Genomic DNA, 16,290 nt, shown 5'->3' with positions numbered 1-16,290 from the left:
CCCCCAATCTCAGGAAAGCAAAGAGATCTGTGTTTCTCACTCACTCTTAAGTTCTCCTCCTCCTCCTCAAATTCTTCTGCTTCACCCAAGCAGCTTAGCTTGGCTCTGGGACAGAGATCTCTCTCTCTCCCTCTCTCTACCCCACCCTTCCCATCTCCCTCTCTCCGTCTCTTTCTGTCTTCCTCCATCTTCCCTCCTTCCCTCCCCTGGGGAGTCTGTAACCCATGCAGTTGACTACATTGGATTTGTTCCCTCTCCACGAAGTGGTGTGCTGGGTCACATTTGTCCTCGAAGAATAAGTGGCTGCTGGGATTCCAGGTGGTATGAGGGTGGGGTTGGGCCAAAACAGAGGGAGGCTGGAAAATTAAGAAAACTAGAAAAGTCCAGAAAGAACCTTCTTGGTTCTCTATGTAATATCAAGGCATCAGAAGAGGAGAGGCGGAGGGGGAACCTCTGGGAGTGAGCACGATTCTCAGAAGTCAGCAGGACTTGGGAGCCAGTAATAAGCAGAGAGATGAAATGACAGAGCCAAGCTCCCTCTTTGCCCAGGGAAGTCCCTGATTTAGTGGGAGACCCACTGTTTCTACCCCTAGAGAATTCTCAGCTTGAAGCTGGAGACAGTATTGTTCCTTGTCACACAGGGGTCTAAACCCCAGGCAGCACCCCCTGCCCCAGTTTAAGACAGTGGGAGGGAAACCAGGGCACAGTAGTCCCCCATAGGGGGGTACCCCTGGGCAGTTAAAGTAACTAGGGACTGGGGAGACACAGGGAGTTTGGTAAGAATTTGGTCAGAAGACCACCATGAGCACAGTTTTGAGCAGGGTTTTAAAGGCAGGGATAAAGCTGGCTTTGTAGAAAAGAGAGACATTGTAGTAAGGAGATAAGCTGAACCAGAAGCATGTAGCTGGGATTGGGAAAATACGGGCAAGATCCTGACACTTAAAGAAATTAAAATGTCTGGGGAGGAGCCCTGGCTTTCAGTCCCCACTCTGCTGCTGGCCCCCTGGGGATGCAGGCAACTGTGAGACCCTCTCCCTCAAAAAGCCTGGGTTTGGACTCATCAGTGGTTCTCCCTGCCCCGGGGGAGCTTTTAAAACCTCTCCATGAGTGATCCCACCTCCAGAGTCTGAATAGCTTGGTAGAGGTAGAACCCTATAAATGATTCCTCTCAAGTGACATCCAGGCCTGTCATTCTGGGTGAATCCGCTGGCTCAGGGTCTCAGGGTCTTGCCTGGAGTTGAGAACTGGAGTAAAAGGACCAGAGGCTCAAGTAGAGGGAGCCCAAAAGGGACCCTGGACCCTGGGATCAGAGGTCTAGATGCCCACACAGGGTTGAAACCATGCCAGGTCAGCCTGTGCTCACATGGCCTCATCAGTTACCCGGGAACAGAGTATAAGGCTTCAGGATTGCTTCCCAGCTTGGGGAGCAGAGACATCCACTCCCCATTCTCCTCAGACCTCTCTTTCCGCCTCAGCCTCAGGTGGAAAGGAGCCCTCTGGTGGGGAGAGGAGGCGGGTTGTGGCACTCTGGCCTAAGGAGAACCCCCTGGGGGTGAGCTGGGAGCTCACAGAGGTGTCCCCTCTCCTTTCCCCACCCCTCAGCTTCCCTAGACTTCCCTCCTAGGGGTTGGGACAGCAGCCCAGAAGACAGGGAAGCTGAGGGAGAAAACAGGAGGGGCAGCAGCAGGAGCCCAGAGCTGAGGGAAGACTGGAGCAGGTCACATGGCTGGAGGCAACTGGTCACATGACCATGGCCTGCCCTTCCCATCACCCCCTGCTCCTCCTACTCGGTTGCCACCCTGGGCACAGGAATTGCCAGGAACTGCAGCTGTGACAGGCACTGGCCTGCAGGGCCTGGGAGGGTACCACAGACTGCCCAGAACTTTCTGCAGGTATCCCCGCGGCCTCTCCCAACCGCACCTCGGCCTCCCCAGCCACACCCAGCTACACCCAGCCAGTTTCTCTGGGCTGATGCTGGCACACGCCCCAAGTCTGTTTCTGTTTGGCTTTGGCATGCCCTGCTTATCTATTTATGTGCACATGTTTACTTATTAGTATATATGTATCCATGTGGCAGATCCTCCTTCCAGACTGTGCTTGGGTCCGCTGCCATAAAGTAAACTAACACTGCTGACAGGAAGCTACCCAGGAGAGGGGCTTGCAGCAAATGAGCTACGGTCCTGGGAGCGGTGGTGAGGGGCGGGCGGCGGGGGGGCTTCGCCGGATCCGGTTTTAGGGGAGCACACAGAACAGGTCTGAAGATGGCTGTCCCTCAGCTCCAGGGTTACCTCAAAGGAGAGCCCAGTGCGGGTCACTGGCCCCCCTCTTCTGCTCCTCAGCCGCAGCCCAGCCTCCCTGAATATTCTGTCCCCTTCTCAGAACATGTGTTATCTGTCCCTGATGTCTGTCCCCTGCGAGCGGTGGGGAATTAAAGGGCCCACTCGGCTGGATTCCACTCACCGCATGGGAATGCGGTGCTAAGCAATAGAGAATGTGAATTTATTCTTTCTTGCCCACCCACCTTTCCTACCATCCCCATCGCCTCCAGACATGAGGGATTTCCTCCTGAATCCCAGTTTTCTCCCCCGTCAAGCCCCCAAACTCGCCCTGTGGGAACTGGAGGAGGCTGTTTTTCTAGGCAAGGGATGCGGGGGGAGGGGGGAGCAGACAAGTGGTGAGGGTGGGGGGGGCCGAGGGGGGGAATCCCCCGTTAGAACAGACGCTCCCCTTCCTTCAGCCTGTGGAAGTGGCCTGTGGGGAACGCCTGAGGATTCGAACCGGACCGTTCTTCCCGTTCTAGGAACTCCCCAAGAAGCATCAGCCGGCCGTGGCCAAAGCCGAGGAGCCCCTCAAGAGCTTGCCGGACAAGAAAAAGTTCCGGCACCGGCCGGAGCCGCTGTTCATCCCGCCACCGCCCTCCTACACCGCCAACTCCGCCGCCGCCTCCTCGTACTCGGGCGCCACCCTGTACCAGAGCCAGCTGCGCTCCCCCCGCATCCTCGGGGACCACCTGCTGCTGGACCCCGCCCACGAGCTGCCCCCCTACACGCCCCCGCCCATGCTGAGCCCGGTGCGCCAGGGCTCGGGCCTCTTCAGCAACGTCCTCATCGCGGGCCACGGCCCCGGCGCGCACCCGCAGCTGCCCCTCACGCCCCTGACGCCCACGCCGCGGGTGCTGCTGTGCCGCTCCAGTGAGTCCCCACGGGCCCTCCTCACGCGCCCGGCCCCACCCCGCCCCGGGGGTTCCCTTCCCATGCGGGGCTCCTGCACCGCACTCACTTCTGCTGGGGCTTGTCTCTACTGGGACCGCGCTGGGCGAGGTGCCCGAAACACTTAGACTCCACGGGTGATTCTCACCCTCGGGATCCCCAGTCTAGCCGGAGAGACCCCGGAGCTCTGGTTAATTACTGTCTCTTTGGCCTAAGTTGGAACAGTTCAAGTGCGCACGCGGTCCCTAAGCCGGTACCGCGGATCATCCTCGGAGACAGCCCCCCCCCGCAATACATGTACTAAGCAGATAGACAAATAGGATTAGGTATTATTTGCAAGACTCCGCTTCTGCATCTTATGCACACGTTGTCTAAAGATCAAGCATGGAGAGCCTCGGAGCCAGTATCTCTTTCTAGAGTAAGAATGGTTTCAGAGGAACGAACGAGGAGCTTAGTGGACCAGAATCGGGGCGATGGCTTCTCCTTGCCCTGTGCGAGAAATGAGTAATCCTAAACCATTTAGCACCACATGCCATCCAGTTCCTTGGAGACTACTGCGAGTAATTCTGGCGTGGGTTGGGTGGGAGGGGGGGTCCCATTGTGAGTGTTTAGGTCACTGCTCATTGGCTATAGTTTCTTCCGTTCCTTTTCCTGTTGACCACTGACCTCTGGGTTTTGTGCTTCAGACAGCATTGATGGCAGCAACGTGACAGTCACCCCAGGGCCTGGAGAGCAGACCATTGATGTTGAACCGTAAGGAAAGCCAATTTTGGTTGTTTTTTTGTTTGTTTGTTTTTGTTTCGTTTTGTGTAACAGAAGCCTCAGCTGGGGATGGGGAACTTTGAGAATTACCACCGAATGAGAAGTTAGAGAAATTATAAGATCATGGTATTTCTCAGTTTCTGGTGTTGCAAGGCTTTTGCCAAAGACTAAATGTATACTAAAGCATGAAGTCCTATATTCAGAGAACCTAGTGTCCCCATCTCCATCTGCATGGTTCGGGCCACATGTTTGCACATCCCCAGTGACACTGAGCTCTCTACAAGGTTCCATCCAAATGCCCTTGCTTCCCTGTCCCTTCCCTAAAATTCTTGGCTGGTCCTCCAAATAGGCTTAGTGTGGGAGAGGCTGGAGATATAATGGAAGAAAGGTGCTATTTTCTTTATTCCTTCTTTTTTCTTTTGTTTGTTTGTTTGTTTGTTTATGTATTTTACTTAAAGAGAGGGAGCATGAATGGGGGAGGGGCAAAGGGAGAAAAACTTTCAAGCAGACTCCCTGCTGAGTGAGTGAGGAGCCCGACCCCGGGCTCCATCCCACAATCCTGAGATCACGACCTGGGCCCAAACCCAGAGTTGGAGGCTCAACTGACTGAGCCACCCAGGAGACCCAAGGAAGGTGCTATTTTCATAGATAAGCGCAAAAAGGACCAGGTGGTAGAGTGGTGACAACATTGAGTCAGCACCGTTTTTCAGTTGACATTGATGAAGTTAAACTTTCTAGGCTTTACTTTTTTTAAGATTTTACTTATTTATTTGAGAGAGAGAGAGCAGGAGTGGGAGGAGGGGCAGAGGGAGAAGCTGGCTCTCTGCTGAGGAGGGAGCCTGATGAGGGGTTCCATTGCAGGACCCTGAGACCATGGCATGAGCTTAAAGGCAGACATTTAACCGACTGAGCCACTCAGGCACCCCAACCTTTCTAGGCTTTAGTTAACCGACCTATTAAGTGGAAATAATTATCACTGCCTTGCTTACATCTCAGGTTTTTGTGAGATTCAGATGGGATAATTTATGTGAAAGTAGTCTGAAAGGGATAACAAATATAATAAGCACATTATGCTTGTTCCGTTTTTCCTGGTTAAATTGTGCCAGCGGCCATACCCTGGGCAGCTGTTGCCTTGCAATTAGCACCCATCCTGTCTGGGTTACAGTGAGCTATGATGCTCCGAGCAGACTTTCCCCCCCGCTCCATGTAGCATCTCTCCCCAATCTTAAAGCTGTTCCTTCTCCCAGTGAAAAGGCCATCCCTGGAATCTTAGGATCACACTGTTGGGAAATGCCTCTGCATTCTTCTTGCAGAAGGAACTGGTTTCCTCCTTTTTCAAGTTTCTGACAGTTGCTCTTGACCTCAAATTGAAGGCCACACTGTTGTTTTCATTCTTGTCCTTAAAGACGCATCAACATTGGCTTGAGGTTCCAAGCAGAGATCCCAGAACTTCAGGATGTCTCTGCCTTGGCTCAGGACACACACAAGGCCACACTAGTATGGAAGCCCTGGCCAGAGCTGGAAAACCATGACCTCCAGCAAAGAGGTATTGGCATGTGGGAAGAACTGGGTGGGGAAGGCTTGATCCTCTCACAAGGGTCTCTGGCTTCAGGCTGGGTGTTGTTTGTCCTTGAGACTTGAGCTCTCTCTGATGCATTGGCTTCTTATTGTCCCCAACAGTGGAGAATCTCCTGAATTTGTGCTGTTCAAGTGCGTTGCCTGGTGGAGGGACCAATTCTGAATTTGCTTTGCACTCTCTTTTCGAGGCCAAAGGTGATGTGATGGTAAGGAATGGAGAAGAGAGACCATCAAAAAGAGAGAGAGAGAGACTTCACAGTTCATATTCCCCATGTCAGAATTTTGAAAAGTATTTTCCTGAAATTCTGTGTTGTCCCACATGCCATAAAACCAGTTTTTAAGATCATGACCAATCAACATGCCACCATGTTCCTTATCTCACTGAGTGGGTCCGAATTTAAGCCTGTAGGAGAAACCTGCAGTTGGACTTCTGTCTGTACGTCTATTCCTGAGTAATAATTATGTTCACACCTGTCTTGGGAAATTAGAATTTCTTTTCAGCAGTCTTATAATTCACATCAGAAACTGGGCCTCCAATGATAGAGATAGAAAACCTTACTGAGACAAGACTTGGCCTGAAAGAGCCTATCCTACTCTGCTGACTGTTCTTCCCTGCTGTGGAAGTCCGCCAGTTTGATGTTCATAGAAGTTTGTCTCCTACCCAAAATGAAGGGTTTGCTGTGTACCAGCTGAGGTCATTCTTGCAGCTTTGGCACAGTCAGACCTTTGGTGTCATTCTCCCAAGATCCTAGCTGACCATTTACCTGCTTCACCTGGGCTCCTACCAGGGGCACTCAGTTACTCACATCAGTTTCCCCCTTAAGAAGTACATGGTTTTGGTACCAAATCTGGCCTCTTGTGTCCCAGTACTACCTTCTCATGAGATTATTGATTCCTTTCATGGCTTTTCTAGGATGTTAAGAGAACGCTTCCTAATCCTTTAAGACAAGTATTACAGAGAAGAAGCATTTCTCAAACTTCTAATGTGCACACAAATCACTTGGGGCATTTTGTTAAAATGTAAATTCTTATTCAACAGTTCTGGAGGTGGGGCCCAAGGTTCTGCGTTTCTAACCAGCTCCCGGTGGATGCCCATGCTGCTGGCCCATGGACCACACTTGAGAAGCGAGATTCTAAGCCTTGCTCTGCTCCTAACCTGTCTACTGTTCCCATGTACAATTCCAGAGGCACCATTTTTTTTTTAAGTTGAACAGGCTGAAAGAGGCATATTTGAAAGTGTTCTTTACCTAGGCTCTCTGGAAAGACAGTGCATAGTACAGTTTCTATTAACACAACTGTTTATGTTAATTGCAACAAAATGCATTTTTCTGCAAAACACCCACAAATCACCCACTCATTTACTTGGAGCCTTTCCCCAGAGATTGAGTCCCCATTCAGTGGAGATCCCACTGTCTCTCTGAGGCTGGGGCCTTCACCAGGGAAGGAGTGGGGTCTCCACTATTTTTCTCTGTCAGGACCCACTGGCCACAGGCATGGGCAGGGGGAAGTGTTTGAGTGCCACATCCCATGGGGTGCCGGCCAGAAAGGAAGCCCGGTCTGGGTTTCCTTCCAGCACCCGGAACTCCTAGCTCTGTAGTGCTGACTCCTTTTCCCCGTTAGGTAACGCTCTTCCCGCAGCCCACAGACCGCTCACTGACTCTCCCTTTTCTCTCCCATGGGTCTGCAGGTTGCTCTGGAAATGCTGCTGCTGAGGAAGCCAGTCAGGTTAAAATGTCATCCGTTAGCAAATTACCACTATGCCGGTAGGTTGCCAGGAGCCTTGTGCCCCATTGCTTCCTGAGAGCAGGCTTTTTGCATGTTTGGTGGGGTTACTTTTTAATAATAGATCCACCAGTCCTGTCCTAATCGCCCCTTGTGAGCTCCAGGGCTTCTGGGGCACAGCTGGTGGGACAGTTGTGTCTGTTGGCTGGGTACTCTTGGGTGTTTGTATGGGTTCCCCTCACCCTAATGGACGTGCCAAGAGCCGGGTGACAGTGGCCAGTGCCTGCGTGTGTGGCAGTGAGACTGGTGCGTCAGCAGGAAGGCACCACCCAGGGGATGGCACAGAGACAACGCTCGGTGGCCCTCTCGGCTTTGGAATTAGTGGCCATGTGTTCAGATCTTGCCTGCACCCTTCGGCCTTCTGGAACCTTGGTCTCCTCACCCGTGAAACGGGGCTCCTCCTCCATCCTTTGCAGCACTTTGTGATGATCAGAGATAGTAGATGTAGCACAACGCATGGCATAGTCTAGTCACTATCATTTATTTATTGAGTAATTACTTATTGAGTACTTGCTGCATACAAGAAACTGTGCTAAGTACTAAGATAAAACAGTGCCTATGACGGACGTAGGTGGAATCCTACCTCCTGCAGTCTGCAGTCTGAGGAGGAAGGAGTCACCAACCACAGATGACACTCAAGGCCAGAGAAGGACATCTACATGTGTGTGTACTATACACACGCACATACATATATACGCATGCATATACATATATGTACACATGTTACACACATACACGTACACATATAGAATGTGTCCTGTGACGGCGTGGATTAATGATGGCATCACCAGTAAGGGGCAAGGAGAAAACACCTTTGAGAATTGAATGTGGTAAGAATCATGGAAAGAGAAGGCGACAGTTCAGGGATCCTGAAGTGACAAAAGGAAGTTGAAATCAACATTTTAATTTCTGGTAGTGGGTAAACCCATCTGTTCTGAGGGCCTGTGGAAGCCTGCTGGGTTTCTCCATTTCAGAGGGGACTAAATCCTCCAATGAGGATTTGAAGGTTCCATTGGTGCCTTGGGCAGATCCTGCATAAGTAGGTGCTAAGTACTGAAGTGGGCTTGGGGACCTGGTTGGACCTTTCCTAGTCCTCAGTCCAGGCAGACAGATGTGGCCTAACGTGAGGGCTGCTCAGCAAATATGAGAGTGTTCTCCATGGGCGCCCCACCAGGCCCAGCGCCCTTTGCCACGCTAACTGTGTGTGGCATCACAGGCTGGAAAGGCCCAGAAGCCACTTACCTGAGCACAGACAGCCCTGGATGTCTGTCTATGGATCACTGTTAGCACATGGGCTGCTACCAGAAGTAGGCAAGCACAAAAGGGACACAGGGATAAGAAATCATTTAACTGGGGCCTAAGCCAACCAGTTTCTTACTATTGTCTCCATCACTTCCTGCTTGGTGTCTGCCCCGAGTATGGGTAGGAAGATGTGGGAGTTCTCCCTAATCTGCCGTGGAAACAATTCAATCCTCTTAATTCCCAGTGTCATCTGCTGCCCATTAAACCCTGACAGGCTGTCCAGCCTACTGGAGCCTGTCTCAGGCTTCTTTGAAGAGTGGGCGAGACTGTTGATGACAGGGAGCTTCCCAGCCATCTGCTGTAGCTGCCTCACCCACGGGGGAACCAGGGTGGCCGGAGCCTCTGGGCTGGTCAGCTCCAGCTGTAAGCAACCTTGTCTGAGACCCAGACCCCCTCCATCCAGTTCTTCCCACTGTGCCAAGCAAGTATAACATTGTTTTATGTGTGTCATGACATAACATTTGGAAAGCTATATAGAAGCCACCCCTCCCCAAAGAAAACAGAACCAAAATGCTGCAATAATAATAAGGGTTCTGAAACTAAACTCTGCTAAAATTACCCATCTTTTAGGGTCCCCAGCTAATTAGTTGCCCATCCTTGGCCTCCCTCCCCCATAAGCAGACCAGGAAGCACTCTGTTGCCTCCTGAAATTTTCAACCTTGGAGGCAGGAGAGGTGGAGCTGAGGTCTGAAGGGTTGGTATTCCACTAGCCCTGTGTCTCCAAGAAAAGGGTATTCACATATATCTGCCAGACGTCTGCCTTCTCCAGGAAGTGATCACAGACTGGGCCGTGGAGAATCTTGTAGAACTATGAGCAAAAAGGCCACAGGTCATGGGTCCCTAAAGTCTCCATAACTTTATAGTTCTCTTCCAGGCCCCAGAAGAGGCCCCAGAGTATATCCCTCTTATATGTCCTAGTTACCAGCCACCACCTTCTACCCTCAGTTTGGTTCAGGGTATCAGTGACTCACATCCCTGTGGCCCCATCCTGTCTTGGCCTTTGTGCCCTTTTTGGTTGCTCTCCAATAGGATTCTGTAAAGTCAGCTTCACCAGGACACTGTCTTCTGGATCGCCTTAGGCTTTGGCTCTGTGGCTGTGGCCAGTGTCACCCCCCCCCCACTCTGTCCCTGGAGGCGAGGTAGAACTTCTAAGGTTAGAGGCAGAAGCTACAAGTTTGGGGGGAGACAGACGGAGACCCAGGCCTGTGTGAAAATCACTTCCCCTACTTTACTTGGGACATTGCCCCCCTCATCCCAAACAATTCAGTATGAAAAGAAAAAAGTGACCAGTGCTGGGGCCCAGGAAAGACACCAGTATGGGTGGGCATCTTGCCAAGGCCAGAGGAGCGCTGTACAAGATTCTTGGGAGGAAGGAACATGCCGTTGCATGGGCCTCCGGCATGCAAATCCACACCCAGGCACGCTGTCCAGCCTCTCAGCCCACCCCCCCGCCCATGTGTGGGTAGCACTTTGCAGAAGTTCCCTGCTAGCAGTTGGGTTGGGTGGGGAAGGCCTGAACATGGGGGAGTCAGGGTGAGGAGGACGCCTGGTTGTGATTAAGGGGCTTCCTGCATCCCTGGGTTTTCCATCGAACTGATCATTCCTGCAGGTGGGTGCAGACACTGGCCTCATGCTTCCTGGCAAGGGTGCAACAAAGGCTACCATCCAGCTCCCACCACAGCCCAGGCTCTTCCCAAGTCCCAGACCCTGACCTCACTCTGGACTTGCAGGATTCCTGGAGGAAATCCCCAATCGGTTGGCGAAGGCCTGTTCTCTATCTTGGAAGCTGCCCAGTTTGATGAGCAGATAGGACTACATACTCAAGAGAATGCTTGGCGAGGAACACAGCTGTGATGGCATTTCCCAGGCTTTCTCAGCTCATGTCTCTGGCTGGAGAGTGGTCACCTCAAGGGCAGGACCTGAGTCGTTGTAATTGGTCTCTGGCCTTGCCTGACACAATGCTGGTAAAGAAGGGCTCAGCGTCTGAGTTCGAGGTGTGGATTCAGATGGAGGCCTCCCTTCCTTCTGCCTCACGGGGATCTTTGGCAGCAGCCGATTTCACCCTCCACCCCCTAAAAAAGGATTCAGCCTTTACCTACTGTGGAAAACCTTACGCAGGAATGAAGATCTGATTTAAAAACAGTCCCCCTTTCCCTGCAGTGAACAGGTCTTCCTTGTTCTGTGCAATAACAACACCATCACCAAAGTATTTTAAGTCTTGAGAGCAGGATGGAAGGGCCCTCTAAAAGATCCTGAGCCCAATTCTCTCACCGCTCCATGTCTCTTTTTAATTGCCTGGGTTCGCTATAGATGGCCCCAAATGTAGCCCTAGTCCAGAGCCTGTTTCCCAGCAACCAAAGCTCAGAACATTTTTCCTCTGGATACTGTTCCAGCACCAGTTTCCTCAGTTAATTAGGCCCTTTGTAATTAGCCTTAATCGGCTTGTTAGGGGCCCCCGCTGATAACAGCCCAATAGCCAGGAATCCCCAGGTAGGGCAAATGAGCGCAGGGGGAATGTCAGCCCACTAACCCTGTGTGCATGCTGAGTGGACAGCGGGGATCCTGGAGAGGAAGAAAGGGCAGAGCAAGGGGACTGTTAGAGGCAGCCCCCTGCCTCGGTTTTGTGTTTTATCCTGGACTTTGTCCAAGACACAGAATCCAGGAAGGGCTGGCTTAGAACCTTGTCTAAAAATGAAGAAAGCGCTCCCGTCCGACAGAGCCTCTGGGAATGAGATGCCTGAGTCTTGCCTTTATGGGATTACAGAAGGCATTTTGGGGGTCAGGGAGTGGAAGTCGGGGAGCCACCAGCAACCAGCAGTGGTGGGATTGTACTCCCACAGAACTAGGAACACCAGCACGACCAGTATTCTTCTCCAGTGCCGTTAATTCAGGTCAGCTGGGGACAGTGTGTATCCCCTAGCTGTGGGCTGACTTGGAATCTCCTTTCCAAGGGACCAGCAATAATTGTTGTGTACCTACCCACTTAGGACCAAATGGTGCTGTCTGTCAGAGAAGAGGAAACTGAGAGCCAGAGAAGTTGAGTACCTTTGCCTGAGGCCATAGGAGTAAGTGGCAGAACTGGATTTGCAGACTGGGGTCTCTTGACTAAAGTCACTGCTTTTCCTTTAAGATTGTATTCATTTATTTGACAGCACGCACAAGCAGGGGGGATGGTAGGCAGAGAGAGAGGGACAAGTAGGCTTCACCAAGCAGAGAGCCGATGTGGGGGCTCAATTCCAGGACCCCAAGATCATGGCCTGACCCAAAGTCAGCTGCCTAACCATCTGAACCACCCAGGCACCGCTGAAGTCACCCCTTTTTATCACAGCACAGTACATTTATCTGGGAAAAGCACATTTGGGTGTTTCTAGATGCGGTCCTGGGAATTCTGTCCAGGAGCCCAGGGGTGGATTCTCAGCCCTGGGAGCACTCTTAATCAGGATGTCATGAAGATGGACCCGGCTCTAGTGTGAGCGAATGGATTTGCTGGTCTGGCCTTGCCTCTGCCTCTCACTTCATGGATGTCCTTGTTGGATAGACACACATACATGGTGCTGTCTTGTGCACTGAAGTGCACCCAGAGGACCACATAAGGCAGCCGTCTTTTACTCTGAGCACATGCTCCCTGCCCCAGGCCCTGTAAGCCCTCAGAGCAGGGAGGTGCAGCGCACTTCTGATCCAGGCTAGAGGTACAGAACAAACACTCAGGTGGGGGAGACTGAAGACCCCATCACAGAGCAGCAGCCCTAAAAAAATCACTGAGGAATCAGCAGGGGGGATGCCCTTCCCCCATGAGGCTTGGAGTCCCCCATGTCAGATGGTCCAGGAAGCTACTTCCCATTCAGTGGGGTTGCAACTGGCAAGCTCTTTGGAGGCATGAAGGGATATGCTGCTTAAAAATAGACCTGGGGGGCGCCTGGGGGGCTCACTGGGTTAAAGCCTCTGTGTTTGGCTCAGGTCATGATCCCAGGGTCCTGGGATCAAGTTCATCATGGGGCTCTCTGCTCAGCAGGGAGCCTGCTTCCCTTCCTCTCTCTCTGCCTCTCTCTCTGCCTACTTGTGATCTCTGTCTGTCAAATAAATAAATAAAATCTTAAAAAAAAAAAATAGACCTGGGCTGTAATCACGTGATGATTCTGCTCCTGGCGTGGGGTGGAATCACCTGTGCCCACCGTAGAGATGGGTACTGACCTGAGAAGGCTGCCTGGCCCTGTTAGTGTTTCATCAGGTCTGAGAGCCCCACTCTAACTTAGGAAATGTGTTCTCTGGCTGAGAGCAGACAGGATTCTCATTGATCTAGTCATCATCAGCAAGAGGTCCCCTGATTCCATATCTGAGATGCAACCCAGAGCTGTCTGGGCTCTGGACCTGCAGCGGGATAGCTTGACCAGGGCTTCAGCCAATGTGACATGTCCCCATCATGATCCTCTTCCATCATTACATGTCTGATTCCTCTTACCTCTTTGCTGTTTGGATGGCTACCTAAAGGAAACCACAGCTGCTCTTTGGTTATTCAACTGAAGTGTTGGTAATCCTTTCTGTCTCTCTCTTTCTACGTCTGCTCCTGAGCAAGAGGAATATGATTGCTGGAACTCCAAGGCCCTGAATATTAGACAGAATTTGAGGAACACTGATGGAACCATTCTAGAGACCCAAATCGCACTGACGTCCTCTGCTCATATCCATTCCAGCAAAACCTCTCTACTCCTCCTCTCTTCTCCTTCTTGTTGTGATGGCTGCACAGCCAGAGATGTCCCAGCCTCCAGAACCTGTGGAAGATGCTTCTTTCTGCTGAGGATTATTCAGAAGGCCACTCCCCTTCTGGAAATAAAGAGAAACTTGCAAACCAAAGAAATCAGGTGGTGGTGGCCCTGTGTTTTGGAGGTCTGAGCCAGCCAACTCCACAGAACATATTCTGAGTCTGGAGCCAAAGCTCTTGGCTTGGGGACCCATCACTGGGTCACACGGAGAAGGTGTTTATTTGAGAAATCTGTTTCTATCACTGACTCACACATTCTCTCAAGGAGCCTGATTCACTGATTTTGGCTGAAACTTCCAATGGGAGACACAATTCAGGTTTCCTGTATTTTCATCTTCATCAGCCAGCCATAGCAAAGTGGAAATCCTGGGCTTACCCTGGTGAGGAGGGAAAGTACTACGGTTTGGGGGATTATAGCTCTGAGAAGTAGAAGAACGTCAAAGGTCCTGCCGTGTACCATCCAAAAAATTCAGAGATGTGGAGAACTCAAAAAGCCAGGAAAGTGAAGCAGAGTTTTCTGCGAACCAGCCACCAGGACTGAACCTTATCTAGAGCCTCCAGAAATAGGACCTATCTTAGAAATAAGCTTGATTTCTTAACAGGACCACCCTGTATGATGATCTGCATATCTTGCTTTCTTATTTATGGAGGGGAAACAAATGTGAAAATCAAGTTCAGCCACCAAAGCAGGTACACCAACCCAGCACTGTGGGGCCTTGTCCTCATTGGTCTTGCAGATCAAGGACTGGTCCTACCCACCTCTCCAGCCTCATCTGCTTTCTTTTTGCTGGGAGCTTGTAGTTAAACCATACTGGGTTACTGCTTCTCTGAACACCTCCATTTCATCTGTAAAATGGGTAACAGTAATGCCAGTCTTATGGGGTTATCAGTAGAGCCTAATGATTAATACCTGTGAAGTACTTAGAACGCGGAATAGTAAGCACCTAGAAATGCTAGGGGTTTTGTCGTTTGTTTTCCTAGCACGGTGTCTTGCGTGTAGTAGACACCTAATACCTGTTGATTGAGTGAATGAATGAATGGAGTGAATGAATGCATCATCTCACTCTTTGCTCTTACTTTTGCCTCAAACACGTTTCCTCCCCAGAATTCCCTTCCATCTCCTCCATGCCTGAACTGTTTCTGCGTGTCCTTTAAAACTCAGCTCAGGTGTTTTCTCTACCGGGAAGCCTAACCCTAACCTGAGCGTGAGGCTCACCTTGAACACCGTGGCCTGCTGGTGTGTCTCCCCACTAGATGGTGAGCATCTTGATGGTGGAGACTGCTGAATCTACCTATAGCTACATTTTGTTGGGCACTCCCTGTTTTCCAGTTAACTAAGCTAAGCACTTGCGGTGTCTTACCTTCTTTAACCTTCGCAGAGATCACAAAAGCTGAGGACAATTGGAATCATTCCCATTTGTAGGTCACCAAACTGAGTCTTGAGTTCAGTAACTTGCCAAGGTCAAAGCCAGAGCTGGGATTTGAATCCAGATGTCAGGGTTGCGAACCATTACACTACACTGGATTTCTTGTTCAAACTGGAGTTGGATGTGTATCATATCACTTTCTAAACAGTCATGTTTTGTAACTAAATAAGCCAGCACCTAAAAGTAGGGAGAACTGTGAGCTGTTCTTACAATGTTTCTATTTTGTAGGTTCGGACAAGTGGACCTCCCTAGAAAGAAAACTGTTCAATAAAGCACTAGCCACTTACAGCAAAGACTTTATTTTTGTACAGAAGATGGTAAGCATGCTTTTTCTAATCGCTCACTTGAAATTGAATTTGGGAAATTGTGTACCTAAAGACATACAGATATATCTGGTACTCATTTAACACTCTCAAGAGAAGGATGTTAGGGTCACTCCAGTGTCAGGGAGGTGAGGGAGAAGGAGAACCTACATTATTTGGACATAGTGGTGGGGGGGTATTTTTTATCTTATTAAATACGTGTAATTTATACATTCTCTCAGAATAAATAGGACGGGTCTGCAAGTTTACAATATACATGATTCATTTCTTGTATATTTGACAGATTTGTTGTGTTTTGGCAGTTTTTTTCTGAGAAATTAAAGAAGGGATGATAGGTGCCTCCCCGCTAGCCAGCAGCAAAGCATCTGGTTTGGGGCCCCTAATCATAATGGCAATAATAATAAAAATAATAGTTCGCATACATAACATCTCACAACAAAATAGAACTCTTCTATACAGATGAAATAGCACTTTTACAGCAGATAATGAACTTAGTAGACCTTCATTTCTAAGAGGTGAGGTGGTTTAGACTAAAAGTTAAAATGATACCAAGGGTGTTTCAGAAAATCCATGAACAATGGAGACGTATTGTGTTATTAAGGTCATTAAAATGTTCAGGTCCACAGAGAGCAGTTGCAGGTAATAACTCCCACTGGCATCTGTACTGGCCGATGCCACCCACTTGGGTGCCTGTCTCCTGTCCTTAATCTAGGGCCTTCCTTGATGGATAGGAATCAGAACAGGTAGACTCTCCTCCCTCTTGCCCCCATCTCCAGATCTGTATTCACTATTGCCTTTCTCTGCCTTGGAGCCCACCCCACTCTTGGCTGCCCCGTAAGCTCAGCAGCTTCCATGCTGTCGTCTTTTTTGAGTCCCCTTGCCCCAGGACTGAGCCGGGGGAGGCCTCACCCCTTGCAGGCCTGCACCGTGTTGACTGGTGATGGAGTCATGTGTCATGTTTGCCAGGCAACATGGCTTTGCGAGCAAGTGCTCTCCGAGCCAGTGTCCTTACTCCCTGCGCAGCTCTAGAAATTCAAGATATCCAGAGATGAGAAGGGGACAGCTTCAGGAAGACAGGACTTGGGGTTTTGCCCCTCTGATCTTACGGTTGGGTTGGCTGGCTCCCCCCAAGAATTGTGGCCAGCCTT

The 16,290-nt window shown here is 50.5% G+C and overlaps 1 protein-coding gene across 19 annotated transcripts in view; it reads left to right on the top strand.

Annotated features, from left to right (window-relative positions):
* Positions 1–16,290, top strand: part of TRERF1 (transcriptional regulating factor 1) — a 202,762-nt gene that overhangs the window by 170,309 nt on the left and 16,163 nt on the right. For all 19 annotated transcript variants that reach the window (XM_032339968.1, XM_032339964.1, XM_032339969.1 and 16 more), the window contains 6 exons: positions 2,801–3,191; positions 3,896–3,962; positions 5,378–5,517; positions 5,652–5,755; positions 7,237–7,312; positions 15,048–15,136. In XM_032339968.1, coding sequence (XP_032195859.1) covers positions 2,801–3,191; positions 3,896–3,962; positions 5,378–5,517; positions 5,652–5,755; positions 7,237–7,312; positions 15,048–15,136 — 867 coding nt within the window. The remainder of the gene's footprint in view (positions 1–2,800; positions 3,192–3,895; positions 3,963–5,377; positions 5,518–5,651; positions 5,756–7,236; positions 7,313–15,047; positions 15,137–16,290) is intronic.

This window comes from Mustela erminea, chromosome 4, assembly GCF_009829155.1.
Source record: "Mustela erminea isolate mMusErm1 chromosome 4, mMusErm1.Pri, whole genome shotgun sequence".
Classification (NCBI taxonomy): domain Eukaryota; kingdom Metazoa; phylum Chordata; class Mammalia; order Carnivora; family Mustelidae; genus Mustela; species Mustela erminea.
Note: the sequence above shows the minus strand (reverse complement) of the source record. Positions and strands in the feature narration are given on the sequence as shown.